This window comes from Lemur catta, chromosome 13, assembly GCF_020740605.2.
Source record: "Lemur catta isolate mLemCat1 chromosome 13, mLemCat1.pri, whole genome shotgun sequence".
In the NCBI taxonomy this organism is placed as follows: Eukaryota; Metazoa; Chordata; class Mammalia; order Primates; family Lemuridae; genus Lemur; species Lemur catta.
Window position 1 is genome coordinate 7403335 of NC_059140.1, and position 22472 is coordinate 7425806.

General features: G+C 34.5%; 1 protein-coding gene across 4 annotated transcripts in view; it reads right to left on the minus strand.

Moving 5' to 3' along the window:
* LOC123649455 (zinc finger protein 737-like) overlaps window positions 1–22472 on the minus strand; it is a 56714-nt gene that overhangs the window by 18741 nt on the left and 15501 nt on the right. For 2 of the 4 annotated variants that reach the window (XM_045567604.1, XM_045567603.1), the window contains exons 5-6: window positions 6259–6279; window positions 2859–6079 (exon numbers count right to left, since the gene is read on the minus strand). The exons of 1 other annotated variant lie outside the window; for it this stretch is intronic. In XM_045567604.1, the coding sequence (XP_045423560.1) occupies window positions 4527–6079; window positions 6259–6279 (1574 nt within the window). In that variant the 3' untranslated portion in view covers window positions 2859–4526. Of the gene's footprint in view, window positions 1–2858; window positions 6080–6258; window positions 6280–22472 lie in introns of those variants that run through there. One more of the 4 variants, XM_045567605.1, reaches the window with a different exon arrangement.

Sequence of the window (22472 nt, forward strand, 5' to 3'; positions counted from 1 at the left end):
GGTAAAGCATTTGCTAATTAGCTAGAACTAAGCATTCGACAATGTATATATACTTCAATACTTCATGTTTTCCATGATAAATACATACAATTTTCATCATCAACTTAAAAATAAATAAAATTTTTAAAATATCATGGTAGAATATCAGTATTCCAAACATTGAGTCTGTGTCTTTGTCATAAGCTTAGCTATACTGCATCACAAATATATAAATTTCATCATGTTTTTGCTATTCTGCTTATCAGTCATAGGCATAGGAACTCTGAAATCTATCAGCATGTGTAAGACCTAGCACAGAATACAGCAGTGGCCAACGTACATTAGGCATTTTACTTTAACCTCAGGGCACTTGGAGTTTCTGGTGCTCATGGCGATAACAAGGAAAATACTAAAGTGGCAGGTACTGCTCATGATTCCATCTTTGGCTACTCTGTCAACATGAAAAAGAAGTTTGCCTCCAAAATCACTTAAGGAATGTTTCAATCTAAAACCTGCCATAATCTGTGAGATTTTTCTAGAGAGAATAAACAAGAGTTGGCTACAGATAGGGAAAAAAGAGTAAAAACAGTGATGGTAAACTGTTCCCATTAAAATAAAGATACAATAATATGAGTAATTCCCAAAGATTGCAATGTCAATCTGGAAAAGATCATTCCAAATTCTATATCCACATATATAACTCAATTACTGTCCAACATTTAATATATACACTCAAAAACAGAATAGTCTCCATAGAAACATAAGTTATGGTATAACTATTTCATTCAAAAAACTAAATTCCAAATTTACTATTAACACTCCTGAAGACTTTATTTCAAAGAGACACTTAATCTTAAGAAATTTCCACATTCTGATGTGTTTCTTTACATATTATTTACAATAGGTTAAGGCCCACTGTTACGAATGCTGTTCCTAGTCCAACTAATTTAATATTTACCACAGTTTAGGTTAGAATCTAATAACATTTTTCTTTCACAAAGGTAAACAATACTAACAGCCTGGTTTAACCCCCTAGTAAATGGACACTGCATCATTCTTATCTCAATTAAGTGATCAAAATGTTCCATTTATACCCTATATCTTGGCTGTCTGAAAAGTATCAAGCTATTTTTTTTCGTATTTTTAATATTGCATGGCGGGATACTTTCCAGACAGCCCTCATAAATGCTTTCAAACTCCCCAGATAAAAACAATTTTTCGCCACATTACAAAAATTCAAACTTCTCATTACAACCTAAAATGTACCATGTGAAATTACATGGGGTGGAGAGGACAGTGAGAAAGCTGTTAGCCATACCACAAGAAAAGAAGAGAAGGAGAAGGGCTGAGACGCATGTGTAGCTGGAGATGAACATAAACAGATACCAAGGACCTGGAGATAATTAGGAAATTAAAAATACAGAATTTCTCTTTCTAAGTTCAAACAGAGTCCATTGTGTAGCCTGGGAAAAGGTGTCTTCTTTACATGAAAAATCAGTGCCATTTCTACATGTGATTATTTTCTATCTTTTATGCAGAGCCATAAATATTCCATCATTCCATCAGGAATACTGACTGCTAATTATGAAGCATCTATTACACACCAAGAGCTGTCTCATGTTTGTCCACTTCATATTTCAAAACATCCCATGACTTATGAAGCCTCCTCAGGTTTACTAAAACAAATTGGCCCAACAAAGTCAACCAACTCAGTTATGTCAATTACAATACATAAAGGGAAATAAATAATAACTATAGAAAAACTACCTCAAATAGCATTCTCCAATTCAGAGGGAAAAAATGGAATGTAAAAATTAACATTTCACATAACGCACCCACTGTGAAATGAATCATATCTTCAAATTATTTTGTGAGCACTACTTCTTAAAAATTATCCTTGCAACATCTGAGCATGTCATATAAACAACACTTCATGAACTTTTAAACGAGAAAATTATGTCTTAGGTCTAGCATGAGTCAATGACAATTAAAACCAGGAATTTTCGGCCAGGCACGGTGGCTCATGCCTGTAATCCTAGCACTCTGGGAGGCCGAGGTGGGTGGATCGCTCAAGGTCAGGAATTCGAGACCAGCCTGAGCAACAGCGAGAGCCCGTCTCTACTAAAAATAGAAAGAAATTATCTGGCCAACTAAAATATATATAGAAAAAATTAGCTGGGCATGGTGGTGCATGCCTATAGTCCCAGCTACTCGGGAGGCTGAGGCAGTAGGATCACTTAAGCCCAGGAGTTTGAGGTTGCTGTGAGCTAGGCTGACGCCACGGCACTCACTCTAGCCAGGGCAACAAAGCAACACTCTTGTCTGAAAAGAAAAAAAAAAAAACAGGAATTTTCATGGGGAGAGTCTGAATCAGGAGCCATAAGGTTTTAGAGAAATCAATTCAATACAAACGAGAACATATACTTATTTTCAGAATATTTGAGGTTTCCACATTACTAGCAGACTATCAATACTTTTGAAATTATCTGGTTTTTTCAATGTATCATTTTTCTTCTCAAAACAGATATATATTATACACAATTACGTTCTCCATAATCCTCTTACAACTAAACTTTATCTTCAGAGTGATACAATTCTATATTTGACTCCCTGTAAATCAAAAATAAAAGTACATTTATGTTTTGCAGGCCAGAGACGTCACATGTTCAAAGAAAAAAGGATGAAATTTTGTAAATTGTCATTCAGGATTCAGAAATATATGTCTTTTGATGGCATTCTAGCTACACAAAGAATAAAAATTTAACCTATGGACATGATATTTTTCAAAATATTTGAAGTTTAAAGCCTATCAGAATAAAGGTCACTAAACATGTTATTACACTATGACATTCAATAGTATATTGTTACCATCTGTTACCTACAACTTTGGATAATGCGGGACAGGTTAATGGTGGCGGGATAACACTTTATTAAATGTACAACACTCAACACATTAAACACAATGTTGTTTTATTAAAAAAATTAAGTTTACGCATAGTCTCTAAAAAATCACTTCAACATCCACTGTATTTTATGACCTAAATACGCAACTTATAAAAAAAAAATTTACTTCTAAGATCCCAAATGTTTCTAACTGTAATACAGAGGAATATTACTCTGAACAACTAATGCCAACATCACCTGCAATGCACTTACAAGTTAATCACAGAGTCTCTCCATTTTATTCATGCATCTTACATTTTAGTGTCTTTAGTGTTCATTGTAAGAGCATATGAATGACACCCACCTAATTCAGAAAGATCTTTCATATCTTTGATGCAGCAATGATTGACCATATCCTTTCAAAAATACACTAGGAATGATGGCATAGCATCAAGTAATTTAAAATTGAATTACCTTGATATTCAATTTTCCAAAAAATATAAAATGTTTAATGCAAAAAGCATACTCTGAATGTAATTATAACTCTCCATAAAAATCAATCTCCTGCTGTTTTTAAACACATACATAAATTATTAAATGATTTAACTTTGCATTCTCTATAACCAAAATTCTACTTTAGAGTAATGTCTGAAAGTATTAGCACCTGGTATTTATTTAGAAATAATTTTTTAATTAAATATTTTTTCAAATTATGGCATATGTAAAATATCTTTTAGTATAACCTCTGGTGTTTTCAAAGCTGTGTTACTGAACAAAGGTTTTTCTGAATTCATTACACTTACAGAGTGTCTCTCCAATCCAAATTCTCTTCAGTTTGAGCAATCAATGGAGAATTCCCCCCACTATAAATTCTCTTGTACACAATAAAGTCTGTGATAAAAGTAAAGGTACTATGCCACTCTTTATAGTGGTAATTTTTTTTTAGTATAAATACTCTAGTGCACTCTCAGATTTTTATGTTCTGAAAGGTGTTTTCACACTCATTACATTTATATGAGTTACCCAGTATGACACTCTGATGTTGAGTAACATGTGATGAGTGATTAAAGGCTACACCACTTTATGTACATCTGTAGAATTTTGTTGGTGTATGAATTCTCTCATGTATACTAAAATAAAATCACCAGGTAAAGTATTTGCCACATTTTGCACATTTGTATGATTTCTTTCTCGTAGGCTTATAAAGATTTGAACAGTGGCTAAAGATTTTGCCACATTCTTCATGTTTATACGGTTTCTCTCCAATACGAATCATCTTATATGCAGAAAAGTGTGAGTACTGGACAATGGCCTAGCCACACTGCTCACATTTGTAAGGTTTTTCTCTGGTTGAATTTCCTCATGTATAGAAAGTTTTGAGCATAAAAGCTTTAGTACATTCTTTACATTTGCACAATTTTTCTCCAATATAAATTCTTTTTTGCTTAGTAGGGTATAAACACTGATTAAAGGCTTTCCCACATTGTTCTCATTTGTAGGGCTTCTCTCCAATATGAGTTCTTCTATGTACGGAAACATGTGAGTACCAGTTAAAGGTTTTGTCACATTCTTCACATGTGTAGGATTTTTTGTCTGCTGTGAATTACCTCATATATAGTAAGGTCTGAGTGCCACTGAAAGGCTTTGCCACATTCTTCATATTTTTAGGGTTTTTCTCTAGTATGAATTATCTTATGTATTTTAAGTTGTGAGCACCATTTAAAGGCTTTGCCACATTCTTCACATTTGTACGGTTTCTCTCCAGTATGAATTATCTTATGTTGAGTAAGGCTTGAGATACGATTAAAGTTTTTGCCACATTCTGCACATTTGTAGGGTTTCTCTCCTGTATGAATTCTTTTATGTATAGAAAGGGCTGAGTACATGTGAAAGGCTTTGCCACATTCTTCACATTTGTAGGGTTTCTCTCCACTATGAGTTGTCTTATGTCTTTTAAGGTGTGAGCAACGGCTAAAAGCTTTGCCACATTCTTCACATTTGTACGGTTTCTCTGCAATGTGAATTCTCTTATGTCTTGTAAGGTGTCCAGACTGGTTAAAGGCTTTGCCACATTCTTCACATTTGTAGGGTTTCTCTCCATTATGAATTCTCCTATGTTTACTAAGGATTGAGATATCATAAAAGTTTTTGCCACATTCTGCACAGTTGTAAGGTTTCTCTCCTGTATGAAGTCTTTTATGTATAGAAAGGGCTGAGTACCTAAGAAAGGCTTTGCCACATTCTTCACATTTGTATGCTTTCTCTCCAGTATGAGTTTTCTCGTGTGTTCTAAGGTGTGAGCAACTGCTAAAAGCTTTGCCACATTGTGCACATTTGTAGGGTTTCTCTCCTGTATGAATTCTTTTATGTACAGAAAGAGCTGAGTACCTGTGAAAGGCTTTGCCACATTCTTCACATTTGTATGGTTTCTCTACAATATGAATTCTCTTATGTTTAGTAAAGTATAAGCACTGATTAAAGACTTTGCCACATTCTTCACAGTTGTACGGTTTCTCTCCAATATGAATTCTCGCATGTGCAATAAGGTGTGAGGACTGGTTAAAGGCTTTGCCACATTTTTCACATTTGTATGCTTTCTCTCCAGTATGAGTTCTCTTATGTCTTGTAAGGTATGAACAACAGCTAAAAGCTTTGCCACATTCTGCACATTTGTAGGGTTTCTCTCCCGTATGAATTCTTTTGTGTATAGAAAGGGCTGAGTACTTGTGAAAGGTTTTGCCACATTCTTCACATTTGTATGCTTTCTCTCCAGTATGAGTTCTCCCATGCTTAGAAAGGTATAAGCACTGATTAAACACTTTGCCACATTCTTTCAATTTGTAATATTCCTTTGTATTAGAAATAATTTTATGTTGAGCAACATGTGAGCATTGGTTAAAGGCTTTCCCACATTCTTTACATTTAAAAAGTTTCTCTACAGTATGTCTCACCTTATGTCTATTTAGATTTAACAATTTCCTGAAGACATTCACACACTGATTACACTGGAAGATTTTGCTATGGGTAGTTGTTGAACATTGGTTACGTTCATTATGGCATCCTTTCTGCTCCTTACACTCACCCACACTTTCCCAGTCTTTTGTTAATTGTAGATTCTCAAGGCCACAGCTTCCATATCTTCTTGCTATCACTTTTGGGAATAAATATTTTACATGCTGCTCTGGCAAATAGTGTTGGGTGGAATGATAAGACACAGCTGAAAGAAATTTTAAAAATGACAAATTATCCCACTTGTTTCTTTCCTTCACAATCATATAAATAAATATTACAAATTTAATATGTAAAATTATACTAAGCACATTAGCAAGATGGCACAATATAATATGCAGGCTCTAATTCTCTTTTAGATAAATAAATGTAAAAAATTATACTTACCAAATTGCCTTTGTGGGAATTCTAATAACCAGAGAAGTGTTCACAGAACAGGAGGTGAGAACAATGCCAAAAGCAACATAGAAGAGAAAGAAAATTTATTATATTTACCTTTCATGGCTTTTCTTCCTTCTTAATACAGCATGGTGCACATAGAAGTATATTCCCAACTCCCAGCTTCTCTCTCAAAAGAGAAGGTAAAAGTTGGCTATCTTTCTGGCTTTCAGGAGCCCTTCCAAAGACTGGTTTCTGTCTCCCATAATACACAGTTCTGAAAACAATTGTGCTTTTTTTTCTTTTTCGCCACCATGCCCAGCTAACTTTTCTATATATATTTTTGGTTGTCCATATAATTTCTTTCTATTTTTAATAGAGATGGGGGTCTCACTCCTGCTCAGGCTAGTCTCGAACTCCTGGGCTCAAACGATCCACCCACTTCAGCCTCCCAGAGTGCCAGGATTATAGGCGTGAGCCACCACATCCAGCCAGAATTGTGCTATTATTTGAAAGACAGAGTGTGCTGAAATCAAAGGTAAATGATTGTTACAGCAGCAGGGAGATTTCAGTACCACAGGTGGAAAAGAAGTGTAGCATATGATGACAGGTTCCTAACAAGAAATGTGGGAAAGTTTCTTTAAATGGAAAATAAACAAAAATGTCACATAAGAAACATTCTCAGAACAGATTTGAGGATCCTTCAATCTCCAATACAGTGAATTGGTATCAGAGTCTCCAAGGACAAAGCCCCTTGATGAAGTTTGTGAAAGCTAATTTTGTTAATTCTCAAATCTCAACCAAAGGTTACAACATATACAAAATATCAGGGTAACATACTGCAATCAAAGAAACAAAATAATAACAAATCAACCATAAAGGATTGGAAATGTATAAATTACCTGAAAAAATTAAAAATAACAATCTGAATGATGCTTAATGTGTGAAATCGGAACAATACTCAACACTAAACAAAATCAGGAAAATTAAAAGAACAACAAAACAAAAAAGCAGAAGAAAACATACAGTGTTCAGCTGAGGCATGCAATAAGAAATGACTGAGAAATTCTTAAAGGTAAGAATAAATACATAAACAAATTGAGAAATTCAACATACTTCAGCTAGGAAGAACACCAAAGGACCCATAAGGGACACATTATAAGCAAAGTTTTTAAAGTTACACACAACAAAAGAATCTTGAAAGCACCAAGAGAAAATAGATGTTATCTATAAGCATGCTTCTTAGAGATTACTACTGGATTTATCAACAGAAAACTTGCATGCCAGAAAAGAGTTGGGTGATATAGTCAAAGTGCTGAAAGAATGAAAACTTCAAACCAGATCTATATCCATCAAAACTGCCCTTCTAAATGAAGAAAAATAAAGGTTTCTCAAGATAATTAGATACTGAAAAGGTTATTTCCCACAAGAAAGTCCAAAGGGAGCCCCTTGCATTAAAAATACAAAGATCCTAGGAAACACACAAAATTATATGAAACCAAGTAACTGTATGGGAAAGACATGGAAGTATACCTAAGTAAAATTCTCTAGTGTCATAATGACGGTGCAGAAAACACTTTTATTCATGCTCTAAAATTGAAGACAAAAACAGGAAAATAACAAAACACCTCTGTTAATGGGTATACAATATGACAAGATATAATTGGTGACATCAGTAACAAAGATGATGGCAGATGTAAGAGGAAAGATTTTTGTAGGTAACTAAATTTCAGTTCTTAATATTTTAAAATATATTGTTGTAGCTAAAAGAACCACTGTGTTGTCATCATGGTAACCATGATAAAAATGCCCATAGAGATACACTAAAATAATAAGAAAGAAGTCAAAGCATGACACTACACAAATCAATGATACACAAAGGAGAAAAAAAGAAAAATAAAAGGAGCAAGAGAGCTACAATAAAAATACAATTGATAAAATGGCAACAATAAGTCCTTCCCTTTCACAAAATTATGTAAATATTCCTGGAGGAAACTTCACAATCAAAAGACATAAATTGAATAAAGATAGGGATTTAAGAACATACTAACAAGCACATGCAACTATATACTGTCTGGAAGAGATTCACCTTACATCAAATGAGAAAATATGGAATGAAATTGGCAGGGCATAAAAAGACATTCCATGAAAATGTTAATCAAATGAGAACAGGGGAGGTCAAAATTAGGCACAATATATTTTGAGTCAAAACTTGTCTTATGTCATACAATATACTTTAAGTTTAAACTGTCACAAAAGACAAAGAATGATATTAAATAATAATAAAAGGGTTCATTCACTGGAAACCTATGGCTTATTTTTACATTATTATGTGTGCGCGTGTGTGTGTGTGTGTGTGTGTGTGTGTAAAATAAAGGTTGCCAAATATGTAAAGCAAATATTGACAGAATTAAACCTAGACATACACAGCAATGTCATAATGGCAGGATCCTTCAATACCCCATTTTCGTAATGAATAATAATGCAAGACACAATATTAAATGAGGGAACAGAGCACTTGAAAGCACTATAAAACAATTATGCCTAACAGACATATAGATAGCACTCCATGCAACAACAGAATACAAAATCTTACCAATAGCTCAAAAAACATTCTCCTGGATAGAACAAGGGTTATGCCACAATACATTTCTTTACAAGTTTTTAAAAATTAAACTATTACAGACAATTATTTGTGACCAAAATGGAAAAAAACTAGAAACCAGTAAGATGGAAAAACAGAATATCCATAAATAAATGGATGCTAAATGATACACTCCTAAGAATGCTCTTCAAAGGTTGAAAGACTTACTATTTTTAAGATGTCCCTACTGCCCAAAATGATCTACAAATTCAATGCCATCTTTTTAAAATTCTCAAGGTAAAATTTTTTAGAAAAAGAAGTTAAAAAATCATATGGAATGCCAAAGTATCATGAAAAGCACAACAATCTTGAAAAAAGAAATAATGGAGGCATCACAATTTCTGATTTCAAGACATGTTACAAAGGTAAAGTAATCAAAGCAGTTTGCTACTGGCATACAGTCAGACAACTAGAACAAAGAAACAAAATGTAAACAGACATAAAATCTCAGGAACATGGTCAAATGAAGAGTTATTTGCACATCTGCAGGGAGCTAGATAGGCTCCCAGCAAAAGTTCAGGTCCCTCAGACTGAGGTCATCGCAAAGTAGGGAAAAACAGTAGGAAACAGAAATAAAAATAATACACAGAGCCAAAGATATAGTTTATAAAGAATAGATTTATGAAGATATGCAAAGGAGGGTGCCCAGATGTTTACATGCCCTCCCGCCGGACATGCAACCAAGATTGAAGTTTTACACAGATATTGATAATGTACAAAGTTTCGGTTGCCAGAGGTAACAGGGTTTACATAATAACAGGTAGTCTGGTTTAGGGTCAAAGTCTTCTAAAAGCCTTCTACAGATCCTTTAACTAACTCTATCTAGGGGAACAAAAGGTTATAAAATCTTCTTAGGGCAAACTTCTAAGTTTTATGATAAGGCTATCACTTTAGCAAAAACAGAGACATCTTGGCTATGGTTATTGTGTAACAGAGATTTCAGAAGTCAAGCATGAGCTGTCCCTTATGCTATTTACTTTAACAGCATGGTTCTGCCTGGGCCCGGCTCAGGCAGCATATCTTACTGATCAGCTTTCATCTCTGATCCACTCTCATCTCCAGAGGCCTGTCTTTGTTGATCAGCTCCACTTCCCCTGGCTCTAGGGAAAATCTGCTTTGTCTTTCAAAGCAGGTGAGAGCCTTGGAAAGCAGCTGCTACTGACCTTTGAGAGGCCCTCCTCAGGCAAGGCAGCTTTTGATATGCGAACTCACACGTTTACATTTTCCTTTGGGGCAAAGCCTTGCAAGACTCCTGTAATCATTTCTGTCTCTAAAAATATAGGGGGCATTTGTATAAATCAATATTTCTTAGGCTCAACACACATCCATATTTACTGCAGCATTATTCATAAAAGCCAATATGTGAATACCACCCAAATCTGCCTCATAAAACAAATGGATAAATATAATTTGGTATATATAAAAATAATGGAGTACTATTCAATTTTAAAAAGGAGAAAATCTTCTAAATTTACAATAATGATAAATCATGACTTTATGCTAAATGAAATAAGCTAGCCACACAAACAATGACACTTTATGAATCTACTAATATAAAATATTTAAAATAGGTAAATTTTTAGAAACAAAAGAAAAATAGTGTTTGTAAAGGATATGTGTTGTATGACATTGTTAATATACTTATTGTCAGTAAAATGTATAATCAAAATATTTAAGATTATAAATTTCACATGTTTTACAAAAAATAAATAATACCAAAAATAGTTTAAAGGCTTTTCAAAAATCAGCTTCAAATCACAAATGATTCACACAAAGATAATACATCTTTACCAATAAATACATGTTGAATATGAGATAATTTTTATGACTATTCTCCTAGACAGAATAAAATAACCATTTGCCACCAAGAAAAAAAGTATGACTCATAAACAAAATAGGAGTAATATTTATAGAGGCAAAGAAACACAAAGAAAATTATATTCACAAAAGACATATGGGTGATTTATATTTCACTTTTGCCCCACAATGTTTTAAAGTATACAGTTGAATATTATCACACAAACGTATAATATACAGATAAAATCTAAAAACACAATTGTCTGATGTGAACACATTAACAAATGATAGAGGGAAAAAACTGAAAGAACTATAAAATCTCAAAATAAAATTTAAAAATTAATCTATAAAATTCTGAATAAACATAGTAAATGACTGAACAAGAATTCTAGATAACTGTAATTTTCAAAGATGACTGGGCATCCAGAAATAGCGCAGATTGTGAAACATTAGCACACAGATAGGGCAATAATACTTCACAAAACACAATATAATAATACATAAAAATCTTTGATAAATAAATGTTAAGGATTACACATTGAAATGATACTAGAGAACCTCCTTTCTTATGTTAGTGTTGTATAACTTTAAGATGTTTTTGTACTCTCCATTTCTCCACGTGTTCAGAAAGAAAGTATCTATAGAAGATAAACTAAAGAAAATTAAAAAGGAACCAAAGTAAGTGACTATAAAATCAATACAAGATATATTAAGGCAGTAAGAGAAGAAATGAGTGATAACATAGCCAGAAGAAACATAGTCAGAGTAAATTCATTTCTTTCAGTAATTACTTTTAATATAAATGGATTAGATATTTTAATCCAAAGAAGATAATATGGCTGAATAGATTAAGAATAAATGAGTTTCTACAATATTTTATCTACAAGAAACTCATTTTAGCTGTAAGGACTCAAATAGGCTGAAAATAAATACATGAAAAATATATTCCATGCAAATAGTAACTATAATTGGATACAGTATACATAATTATTACTATATTAGATAAAAAATACTTTAGGTCAAAACTGTCATGGGAAAATAAGATTCATATTACATAATGACAAAATGCATCCATTTACCAGAAATCTATAACTAAAAATATATACGTATAAATATATATGTGCACTAATATTTATAACATATGTTATATATGTTATAGAATATATTTGTATAATATATAAATTACATGTATATATAATATCAGAGATTCCAAATACATGAAACAAATATTGGCAGAAGTGACGTAAGGAATAACACAGCAACATGGTTGCTGTTTATTTTAAGGCCCCACCATCAATAATGAATAGAGGAATCAGAGAAAAGATCAATAAGAAAGCTGAAAACATGAACATTGTATAGCAATTAGAACTAACAGACAAATACAGAACTCTCAATTCAAAGCAGCAAAATGTATAATATTTTCAATTACGTATGGTGCCTTCTGTTAAGACACTTAAAAGGTCTAATGAAATTTAAGATGACAGAGGGGCAAGAAAGCAGACGAGAAAAACCACCAGCTGGAGTTTCTCTGCAAGAAAGACAAATTTTAGAAGAAAGTGAAACAAACAAACAGACAGACAAACAGATCAGACAAGGGTTAAAAGGTAGGGTGCCTGAAACTACAGGAGACTCCATGGTAAGAAGTTGCGGAGGAGAACTGGAAGGAGAAAGCTCCCCCCTCCGCCGAAGCTTAGAGACCAGCAACAAGGGTAGGTGGAGCAGTTAAATTTCCCCTCCCTTGCACCTTGGACTGCTGGTGGACTCCTGAGCAGTTGGACAGACCTGACATCAGCCCAGAGACAGCCACCGCCAGTGAGCAGTAAGCCTCTTGCAGACAGGGCACCAGGCTCCCAGCTCCCTTGGAGCACCTCCCAGCTGATAGACCGAATCCAATAGGCAGGTGCCATATTGCTTCATTCTCCCTTTCTCCTTCCCCACCTACGGCTGCCAAGAGAGACAATTTAGCCATCACCCGGAGGAATCTGCAGGGAATGTGACCTTTCCTTTTGGGGCCCTACAGTGGATTGAAGGGTATTCAGACTATGAGTTCCTACCCTCCAGCCCTCCTAGGTGCTGCTTGCCTGGAATCCAGGAGAGTAGGGCATATCCCGAGGCAGAGAGACATAGATCCACCTTGCACACCTCATGGGTGACTTCAGATCAGCACTCCTCTTCCTGGCAGGGTCAGGGATTGATCTCCAGGGCCCAGGGGACATCTCTGCAGATGAGATCCCATACATCCAGGTCTTGATCACATATGCCGGGGGAACAGAAGGGGTATTTGCGAACAAGCCTACTGAGGTGTGTATGCCTTCAGGGGCAGATCAGCATGCTTCACTGATAACAATCCTCCAATGCCTAGGCTGCAATTCTGGGCAGGGACCTGCCTAACCCACATCACAGCCAGGGAGACCAACTGGCATGAGGTCCTGCCTGCTGGCAGAGGCCCAAGAGAAACTGTGGAATAGGGGAGGGTAGAAAGGAGCAAGGCCTGTTCTAGACTGCAGGTCTCAGACAGCCACACACCCACATGCAGACTTTTTGGCTGAGTGGGACCATTTCAGCCCCTCCCTGGCAGCTTTGCCCAGAAGCAGAGAATAGACCTTTGACCCCTGAGAACAACGTCTGTGGAGCTTGAGGGCAGGCTCACCCAACCCAGCTCTGCCCAGACTCACTCTCCCACCTACCGCCACTGAGGTGGAAAATAAGAACACACCTGGAAGTCCCAGGGTCCCACCCAACACCTGAGGCACTAGAGTGCCTCTTCAGAGCAATAAAACCTAATTACAGGACCCAAAAACAACAATGCAGCCTGCTCCTCCCAGCAAGCACCACCAACTGACAGGCCGGTCATTCTGCACACACCCTTTTACTGCATCTACTGACTCACTATAAAGAGTGTGGTTGAACCTCACCCACAACCACCACCTATTGGCTTAGAGACTAAACAAGGTGTATCATTATTCAAATGAAAATCTAAAGGTAAGAAGCAACAGCTCATCCAGATGGGAAGGAATAAGCAAAAAAACTCTGGAAGTATGAAGAATCAAACAAAAAGCACACCCCCAAAGGGGAACACCTGCTCTCTAGCACTGGACATCCACCAAATTCAGAACACTAAAATGACAGAAGAATTTTGAACATGGATTGTAAGAAAACTGAATGATTTCCAAGAAAAAATGGATAAACAACACAAAAAAAAAGAACCAGAAAAAAATCCAGGACTTGGAAAAAAATTCACTAAAGAAATTATAAATAAAGCAGTCCTGAGAGAAAAATTTATATCCATAAATGCCTACATCCAAAAGACAGAAAGATCACAAATAAACAATCCAATAAATTATCTCAAAGAACTGGGGAAAAAAATGAGCAAACTGCCCCCAAACTCAGCTGAAGAAATAAAATAACAAAGATCAGAGCAGAACTAAATGAAATTGATAACAAAATACCTATATGGAAGATTAGTAAAACAAAATGTTGGTTCTTTGAAAAAAATCAACAAAACTGACACACCTCTGGCTAGATTAATGAGAAGCAGAAAAGAAAGAACTCTAATAAGCTCCATCAGGAATGAAAAAGGAGAAATTAAAACTGATGCCATGGAAACACAAAATATCATCTCTGAATACTATAACAACCTCTATGCACATAAACTGGAAAGTTTGGAGGAAATGGACAAATCCTTAGAAACACACAATCTCCCTAGGTTCAATCAGGAAGAAATAGAATTCCTGAACAGATCAAAATCAAGTACCAAAATTGAAACAGCAATAAAAAGCCTTCCTAAAAAGAAAAGTCCCGAATCAGATGGTTTCACACTCAAACTTTACCACACCTACAAAGGAGGACTGGTGCCTATCCTGCAGAAATTATTCCAAAAACATCAAGAAGGAAAGAATCTCCTCCAACATGTTTTATAAAGCCAACATCACCCTGACACCAAAACCAGGAAAGGATGCAACAAAAACAGAAAACTACAGACCAATGTCCCTTATCAATACAGATGCAAAAATTCTCAACAAAATCCTAGCAAACCCAATTCAAGTACTTATCAAAAAAATAATCCATCACGACCAAGTGGGCTTCATCCAAGAGTTGCAGGGATGGTTCAACACAGGCAAATCTATAAATGTAATTCACCCCATAAATAGAAGCAAAAACAAAGACCATATGATCCTCTTAATAGTTGCAGAAAAAGCATTTGACAAAATTGAACATCCTTTTACAATAAGAACGCTTAACAAAATAGATATAGACAAGACTTACCTAAAAATGATATAAGCCACATATGAAAAACCCACAGCCAACATCTTACTGAATGGGGAAAAATTGAAAGCATTCCCAGTTAGAACTGGAACCAGACAAGGTTGCCCTCTATCACCGCTTCTATTCAACATAGTGGTGGAAGTCCTAGCTAGAGAAATCAGACAAGAGAAACAAATCATGGGAATCCAAATGGGGCCAGAAGAGGTCAAACTATCTCCCTTTGCTGATGATATGATCTTGTATCTGGAAAACCCCAAAGATTCTGCCATGAGACTACTGGAACTGATAAACAATTCAGCAAAGGCTCAGGTTACAAAACCAATGTACAGAAATAAGAAGCATTCCTACACACCAACAACAGTCAAACTGAAAACCAAATCAAAGACTCAATACCCTTCATGATAGCAACAAAGCAAATAAAGTACGTAGGAATATATTTACCTAAGGAGGTAAAAGACCTCTACAGGGAGAACTACGAAACACTGATGAAGGATATAGTAGAGGACGTAAACAGGGAGAAAACCATACCATGCTCATGGGTTGGCAGAATCAACATTGCTAAAAAGTCTATACTACCCAAAGTGATCTACAGATTCAATGCAATCCCTATTAAAATACCAACATCACTTTTCACAAATCTAGAAAAATAATTCAGTGCTTGGTATGGAAAAAAAGAAGACCCTGTATAGCAAAAGCAATCTTAAGCAAAAAGAACAAATCGGGAGGCATCAACTTATGAGACTTCAAGCCATATGACAAGGCTATAGTAACTAAAACAGCATGGTACCGGCATGAGAACAGAGACATAGACCAATGGAGCAGAACTGAGAAGCTAGATATAAATCCATCCTCAAATAGCCATCTAATCTTTGACAAAGCAGACAAAAACATACACTGGGGAAAAGAATCATTATTCAATAAATGATGCTGGGAAAACTGGATAGCCACATGTAGAAGACTGAAACAGGATACATACCTTGCATCTCTCACAAAAATCAACTCATGGTGGATAACAGACTTAAACCTAAGGCATGAAACTATAAGAATTCTAGAAGAAAATGTTGCAAAAACTCTTATACATTGGCCTAGGCAAAGAATTTATGAAGAAGAACCCAAAGCAAATCACAGCAACAACAAAAATAAATAAATGGGACCGGATCAAATTAAAAAGCTTCTGCACACCCAAGGAAAGTATCACGAGAGAAAAGAGACAACCTACAGAATGGAAGAAAATATTTGCATGTTACACAGCCAATAAAGCGCTGATAACTAGAATCTATATAGAACTCAGGAATATCAGCAAGAAAAAAATCAAACAACCATATCAAAAAGTGGGCAAAAGACATGAACAGAAGCTTTTCCATAGAAGATAGACTAATGGCCAGCAAACATATGAAAAAATGCTCGACATCTCTAATCATCAGGGAAATGCAAATCAAAACCACAAAGATACATCACTTATCTCCAGTGAGAATGGCCTTTATCAAAAAGTCCCAAAACAATAAATGTTGGCATGGTTGTGGAGAGATAGGAACACTCATACACTGCTGGTGGGACTGCAAACTACTAGAACCTCTGTGGAAAGCAATATGGAGATACCTCAAAGACCATTTGATCCAGCAATTCCATTACTGGGCCTTTACCCAAAGGAAAAAAAGACATTCTATAAAAAAGACATCTGCATTTACTGAACACCCCACCTAAGAAATGGGTGAAAATATTTCTAAATCATATATATGATAGGAGTTAATATTCAGAAAAAATTATATAAACTGCTGAAATTCAGCAACAAAAAGTGAACTCAATTATAAAATAGACAAAAAATTAAACTGACACTTTTTCAAAGATATATAAATGTCTAACAAACATTTGAAAATATACAGAATATTACAAAATTTTAGAGAAATACAAAGCCAAAATCAGAATGAAATATCACCTCACATTCAGAATGAGAAATATAAAGAAAAGTTTGCCAAATACGTAGAGAAATTGAAACTCTTTTCAAACACTGATGGGGAAAAATCATGTAGATGCTATGAAAAATATATGAAGCTTCCTTAAAAATTAAAAATAAAAATTAAAGTACGAATCCCAAATCCCACTTTGGGGTATGCAATGCAGAGGCTGGAAGAGATACATGCACACCCATGTTCATTGCAGCAATATTCACAAAAGCCAAGAGGTGCAAGCAACTCAGATGTCCCTGAACCGATAAACAGATAAAAAAATGTAGCATAATCAGACAATTGAACACTATTTGGCCTTAAAAAACTTAGGCCAGATGTGGTGGCTCATGGCTATAATCCTACCACTTTGGGAGGCCAAAGCAGAAGGATTGTTTGAGGCCTGGGATTCAACAGCAGCCTGAGTAACATAGTGCAACCCTGTTTCTACAAAAAATACAAAAATTAGCTGGGTGTGATGGTGTGCACCTGTAGTCCAACCTAATCAGGAGGCTGAGCCAGGACCACTGAAGCCGAGGCGTTTGAGGTTGCAGTGAGCTATGATGACACCACTGCACCCTACCCCAGACAGTAGAGTGAGATCCTGTCTCCTGTCTCAAAAAGAAAAAAAAGAAAGAAAAAGAAAAAGATGAGAAAATCTTACCACATTCTATCATAAAGACAAACCTTGAGACTATTATGTTAACTGAAATAAGCCAGAAACAATGTGACAGTGTATGATTACACTTAATATGATGTATCTTAAGCAGTCAAAGTCGTAGGAACATAAATTAGAATGGAGTTCCACAAGGGCTGGAGAGAGGGTAAAATGGGCAGTTGTTACTTAACAGTATAGAGTTTTAGCTTTGCAAGATGTAAAAGTAATAGAGGTTTGTGCATAACAATACGAATATAATTAATACTACTAAAATATGTACACTTAAAAAGATTTAAAATGATAAATTTTATGTGCTTTTATAACAATTAAATTTTTTAAAAGTGATAACTAAAATAAATGGTTATAAAGTTTTTGAAAAACAATCTTCAAATCTCAAAAGTATTTTCCTCTCAAAAAGAGAATAGAGAGTCATCAATAACTACATGGTAAAATTAAGACTATTTCCTTGGCTGCTCACCTAGACAAGACAAAAAAAACATTTAAAAACAGCCAGGAAAAGAAATATGCAAGATTAGCCATAAACAAACTTGGGGTAATATTTAAAGAGACATAGACATTTATAATTTATAATAGACATATGACTGATTCATATTTTAATTGAACCACATATTGACTTAAAGTGTATGTAGAGAATTGTAATATCATATAAAATTATAATACCTAGGTGAAACCAAACATACAATAAACTGATGTCAAAGAAACTACTCTAAAAAAGAAACACAGTAATATAGAATTACAAAATAAGAATAAAAGAAATGTTTAGATGTTAAATCCTGTTTGCAACATTGCTGTAACATTACAATTTTTTTAACAGACAAATACAATGTTCAACTGTGACTGTGAACCCATAGAGAACAGCCATTTTGAATCATTGATATGTGGTGTATGGCAGGAAAATTTTACAGATAATGTCCTATAAACATTAATAAAAGGCTCTAATCAAAAAATTTTAATAAACACTTAAAACATTAAAGATAATTTTCATTATATTATTAATATACTGATGCTATTTTTAAAAAAGTGAAGAAGCAGTAATTCAGCCTTTACAAGAAAAGTCTTACATTTCTAAATAATGTAAAATATAAATTTTATAAAATATGTCAATGAAGGATATGCAAAATAAACATTTGGGGAAAATTATAATTTATATATACGATGAGGAAAGTGGATGACAATTCTAATGATTACTTTCTGCCTGCAGTAAACTTAAACTTTCCAGTGAACTTTTTAATAAATATGGGATGCCTACTAATTATCTAATTTACTTCTTACATAATATAAAATTCTAGCACATTGTTCTAAATATTTAAATCAAAGTTATGGAAAATTTCATGCAGAAAAAAAGTGAAAATGTATATAGAGAGTGAAATCAGCAAAATGCTGGGATAGAAACACTTCTAATTGTTTATCCCCATATGGCAACAAAAATTTGCCATACATTTATGGGAAAAAGTACCTTTATGACAGCATAGCACAGTGGGTCACATTTATAATCTCAGCTACTTGGAGGCTGAGGTGAGAGGATCACTTTAGTCCAGCAGTTTGAGACCAGCCTGGGCAACATACTGAGACCTCATCTCAAAAAAAGTGCTTTCATGAGAGATTTTGGGTACCAGGAGGAGCTTGAAAAAAAACACTGGCAAAGCCCATATTAAAGAGTGTCATTTTGAGAAACGAGGCCCTCATTCAGGTGGCAAATTTGAATTGAAATTTGACTATAGATCAGGGAATGGCCCACTCAACTTGGTCCCACTGAGAATTCATAAGTGTCTATGTGGACATCTTTACCTTCTTCTAGCCATGGTCTGGAAGTGATCCTGCCTATTCAGAGACCTGAAGGGCGATGTCCACTCATGGCCATGGAGACAGGCCCAGAGACCTTGGCACTCATTGTGATCTCTGAAGCTGTTCTGTCACTCAGTTCCACCCCTCTTAGCCACAGTTCATGGCCAGTGCTGCCCACTTAAAAACCCACACAGTGACCTGGGGAAAGCATTCCACATTCTCAGTGGGAGCTACACTCATCCATAAACCTGGTATCAGGCCCAGCGCCTATGCAGACACAACTGTAAGGGCCTGCCCTACAGATCAAAGTCATGAAGGCAATCCAGTCTGCCCATTAATAAGACAGGATTCACAACTACCCAACCTTCTGCTAACAAGCCCAGACTAAAGGCACTCCTCACGACACGCTCAGCAGCAGACTTGTCACCCAGCTACAATCCCTTTTATCTGCAAACCCAGAGAAATTTCCATCATCCTGAGTACCCAAGAAGGGAAAATCTTTACCTGCTGAAACCAGCTTATAAGAACTGGAAGAAGTGTTTGCTCCTTTCAATACACAGACACCAATGCAAACCGATAGTATGACCATATTCAATGCTTCCATTTAATATAGTATTGGAAATCCTAGGCAGAACTATTAGGCAAGAAAATTTTTTAAAATGTGTCCAAATAGAAAAGGAAGAATTAAGAAAGTCAGTTTGTAGATGACATGATCTCAAATATATAGAAAACCATAAATAGTATACCAAAAAAACTATTTAAACTAAAATATGCACTCAGTATGCCTGAAGAATATTAAATGAACATGAACATATCAGTGTTTCCATACACTAACAATAAACTATCCAACAGAATAAGGAAGAAAACAACCTCATTTATACTAGCACAAAATAATGATTTTTTAGCAATAAATTTAACCAAGCAGTTAAAAAGTTTACACTGAAAAATATATCGATGAGAAAAATTGAAGATGACACAAATGTAAAAGCACCTCATGTTTATGGATTACAATAATAAATACTGTTAAATTGCCATATAATCCAGAGTGATATATAGATTTAATAAACTCCTTATCAAAATTCCAATGGCATTTATCATAAAAATAAAAAACACACTCTTACTTTTGTATGTAACTACAATACATTTTGGATATTCAAGGCACATCCTTTTTTTCTTCTGGAGGAAGAAAAAAGCAGGGGACATCATACTTTCTGATTTCAAACTGTATTCCAAAACTATAGTAACAAACACAGATTAGTATGTGCATTATAAATGATACAACAATCAATGTAACAGAATAGAGACCTCAGAAATAAGCCCATGCATACAAGGTCAACTAATATTTGACAGGGACAACAAGAATACAAAATGCAAAAAGTACAGTCACTTCAATTGGTGCTAGAAAAACTGGATATCCATAAGCAACAAATAAAATTAGATAATTTTTCTTACATCACTATCAAAAATTATCTCAGAATAAAATAAAAAAGTCTTGTGTAAGACATGAATCCTTTAAAAATCTTAAAACATATTTAAAAAACCTTCTTGGTATTGATGTTAGTAATAAATTTTTTTAGATATGACATTAAAGGTACAAAAACAACAGCAAATATAAAACAAGTTGGACAGCAACAAATTAAAAAGCTTCTGCACAGCAAAGAAAACAATAAAAAAAGAATACTTTCTGATGCAAGAAAATATTTGGAAACAATATATCGGATAAGAGGTTAATATCCAAATTATATAAGAAACTTATTCAAATCAAAGGTAAAAACAATAAAAATAATGATAATAATAACCTGTTTGAAAAACAGGCAAAAGACTGAATTGATATCTTCCAAATGAAGTCATACAAATAAATGGCTGAGAAGTATATGAATGTCAGCTATAATATCTCAATATCACAAATCATCAGAGAATTGTAAATCAAAATCATGATGAGATATCACTGTATACCTGTTATGATGGCTTACATCAAAAGGAAGAGATAAGTTTTAACAAGAACGTGAAGAAAAAGAAAAAGAAATCCTGTACCAAGTTGCTAATTATAAATTGGTAAATTAGGAAAACCAGTATGGAAATTCTTTAAACAATAAAAAAAAAATGGACTAGCATGCAGTGCAACAACCCCACTTCTATGTATATAAGCAAAGGAAATAAAATCAGTACCTTGAGAAATATCTGCATCCTCATGTTTACTGCAACATTATTCAAAATTGCCAAGATATGAAAACAACCTAAACATTTGTAAATGCCGAATGGATAAACAAAATATGGTACATATGCAAAATAGAATGTCACTCAGCTATAAAAATATTATTCAATCATTTCTACAACACAGATGGACCTGGAGGACATTAGGCTAATTAAAATAATCCAGGCACACAAAGACAAATACTGCATAATCTTACCTACATGGGGAATCTAAAAAGGTTAAACTCATGGAAGCAGAGATTACAAGGCTAGTTGCCAGGGCCTGAGGTGAGGAAAACTGCAAAGATGTTGTTCGAGGGTACAAACATTAAGTTACCAGATCAATAAGTTTTGTAGAGCTAATGTATACCACGATGTCTATAGGTAATAACAATGTTTTCATCTTAAAATTTACTGAGTATAAACCTTAAGGGTTCTCACTACAAAAAAAAGAATAGGTAACTGTGAGGTGATATATATTTTCATTAACTTGGTTGTGTTAATCATTATAAAACATATAAACATATCAAATCATTACATTGTACATAAAATTATATAGTTATACTATTTTTTTCTGAAGAAAATTCATATGACACACACATATATACACACACGTATAAACCTGTGAATGACACAGCCCCAATAAGCTTCATACTAAAAAAGAAAAAATTATAGAATTAGAGTTGGTAAAAGTAAAAAGTGGGAATTTAATGCATGCTCAGCAATGTTCTAAGTGCCCCAAACATATTTAAGAAAAGTACGGAGTAGATACATTATACTAAAGATGAGAAATTTGGGCACATAGAGTTAACATATTAATCTGAGTTCACAATAAAAACAGAATTTTGATGTAAAATAACATTATATTTTCCTATATTTAGGGAGATACTTAGTGTTCTGACAATGAGTATGAATT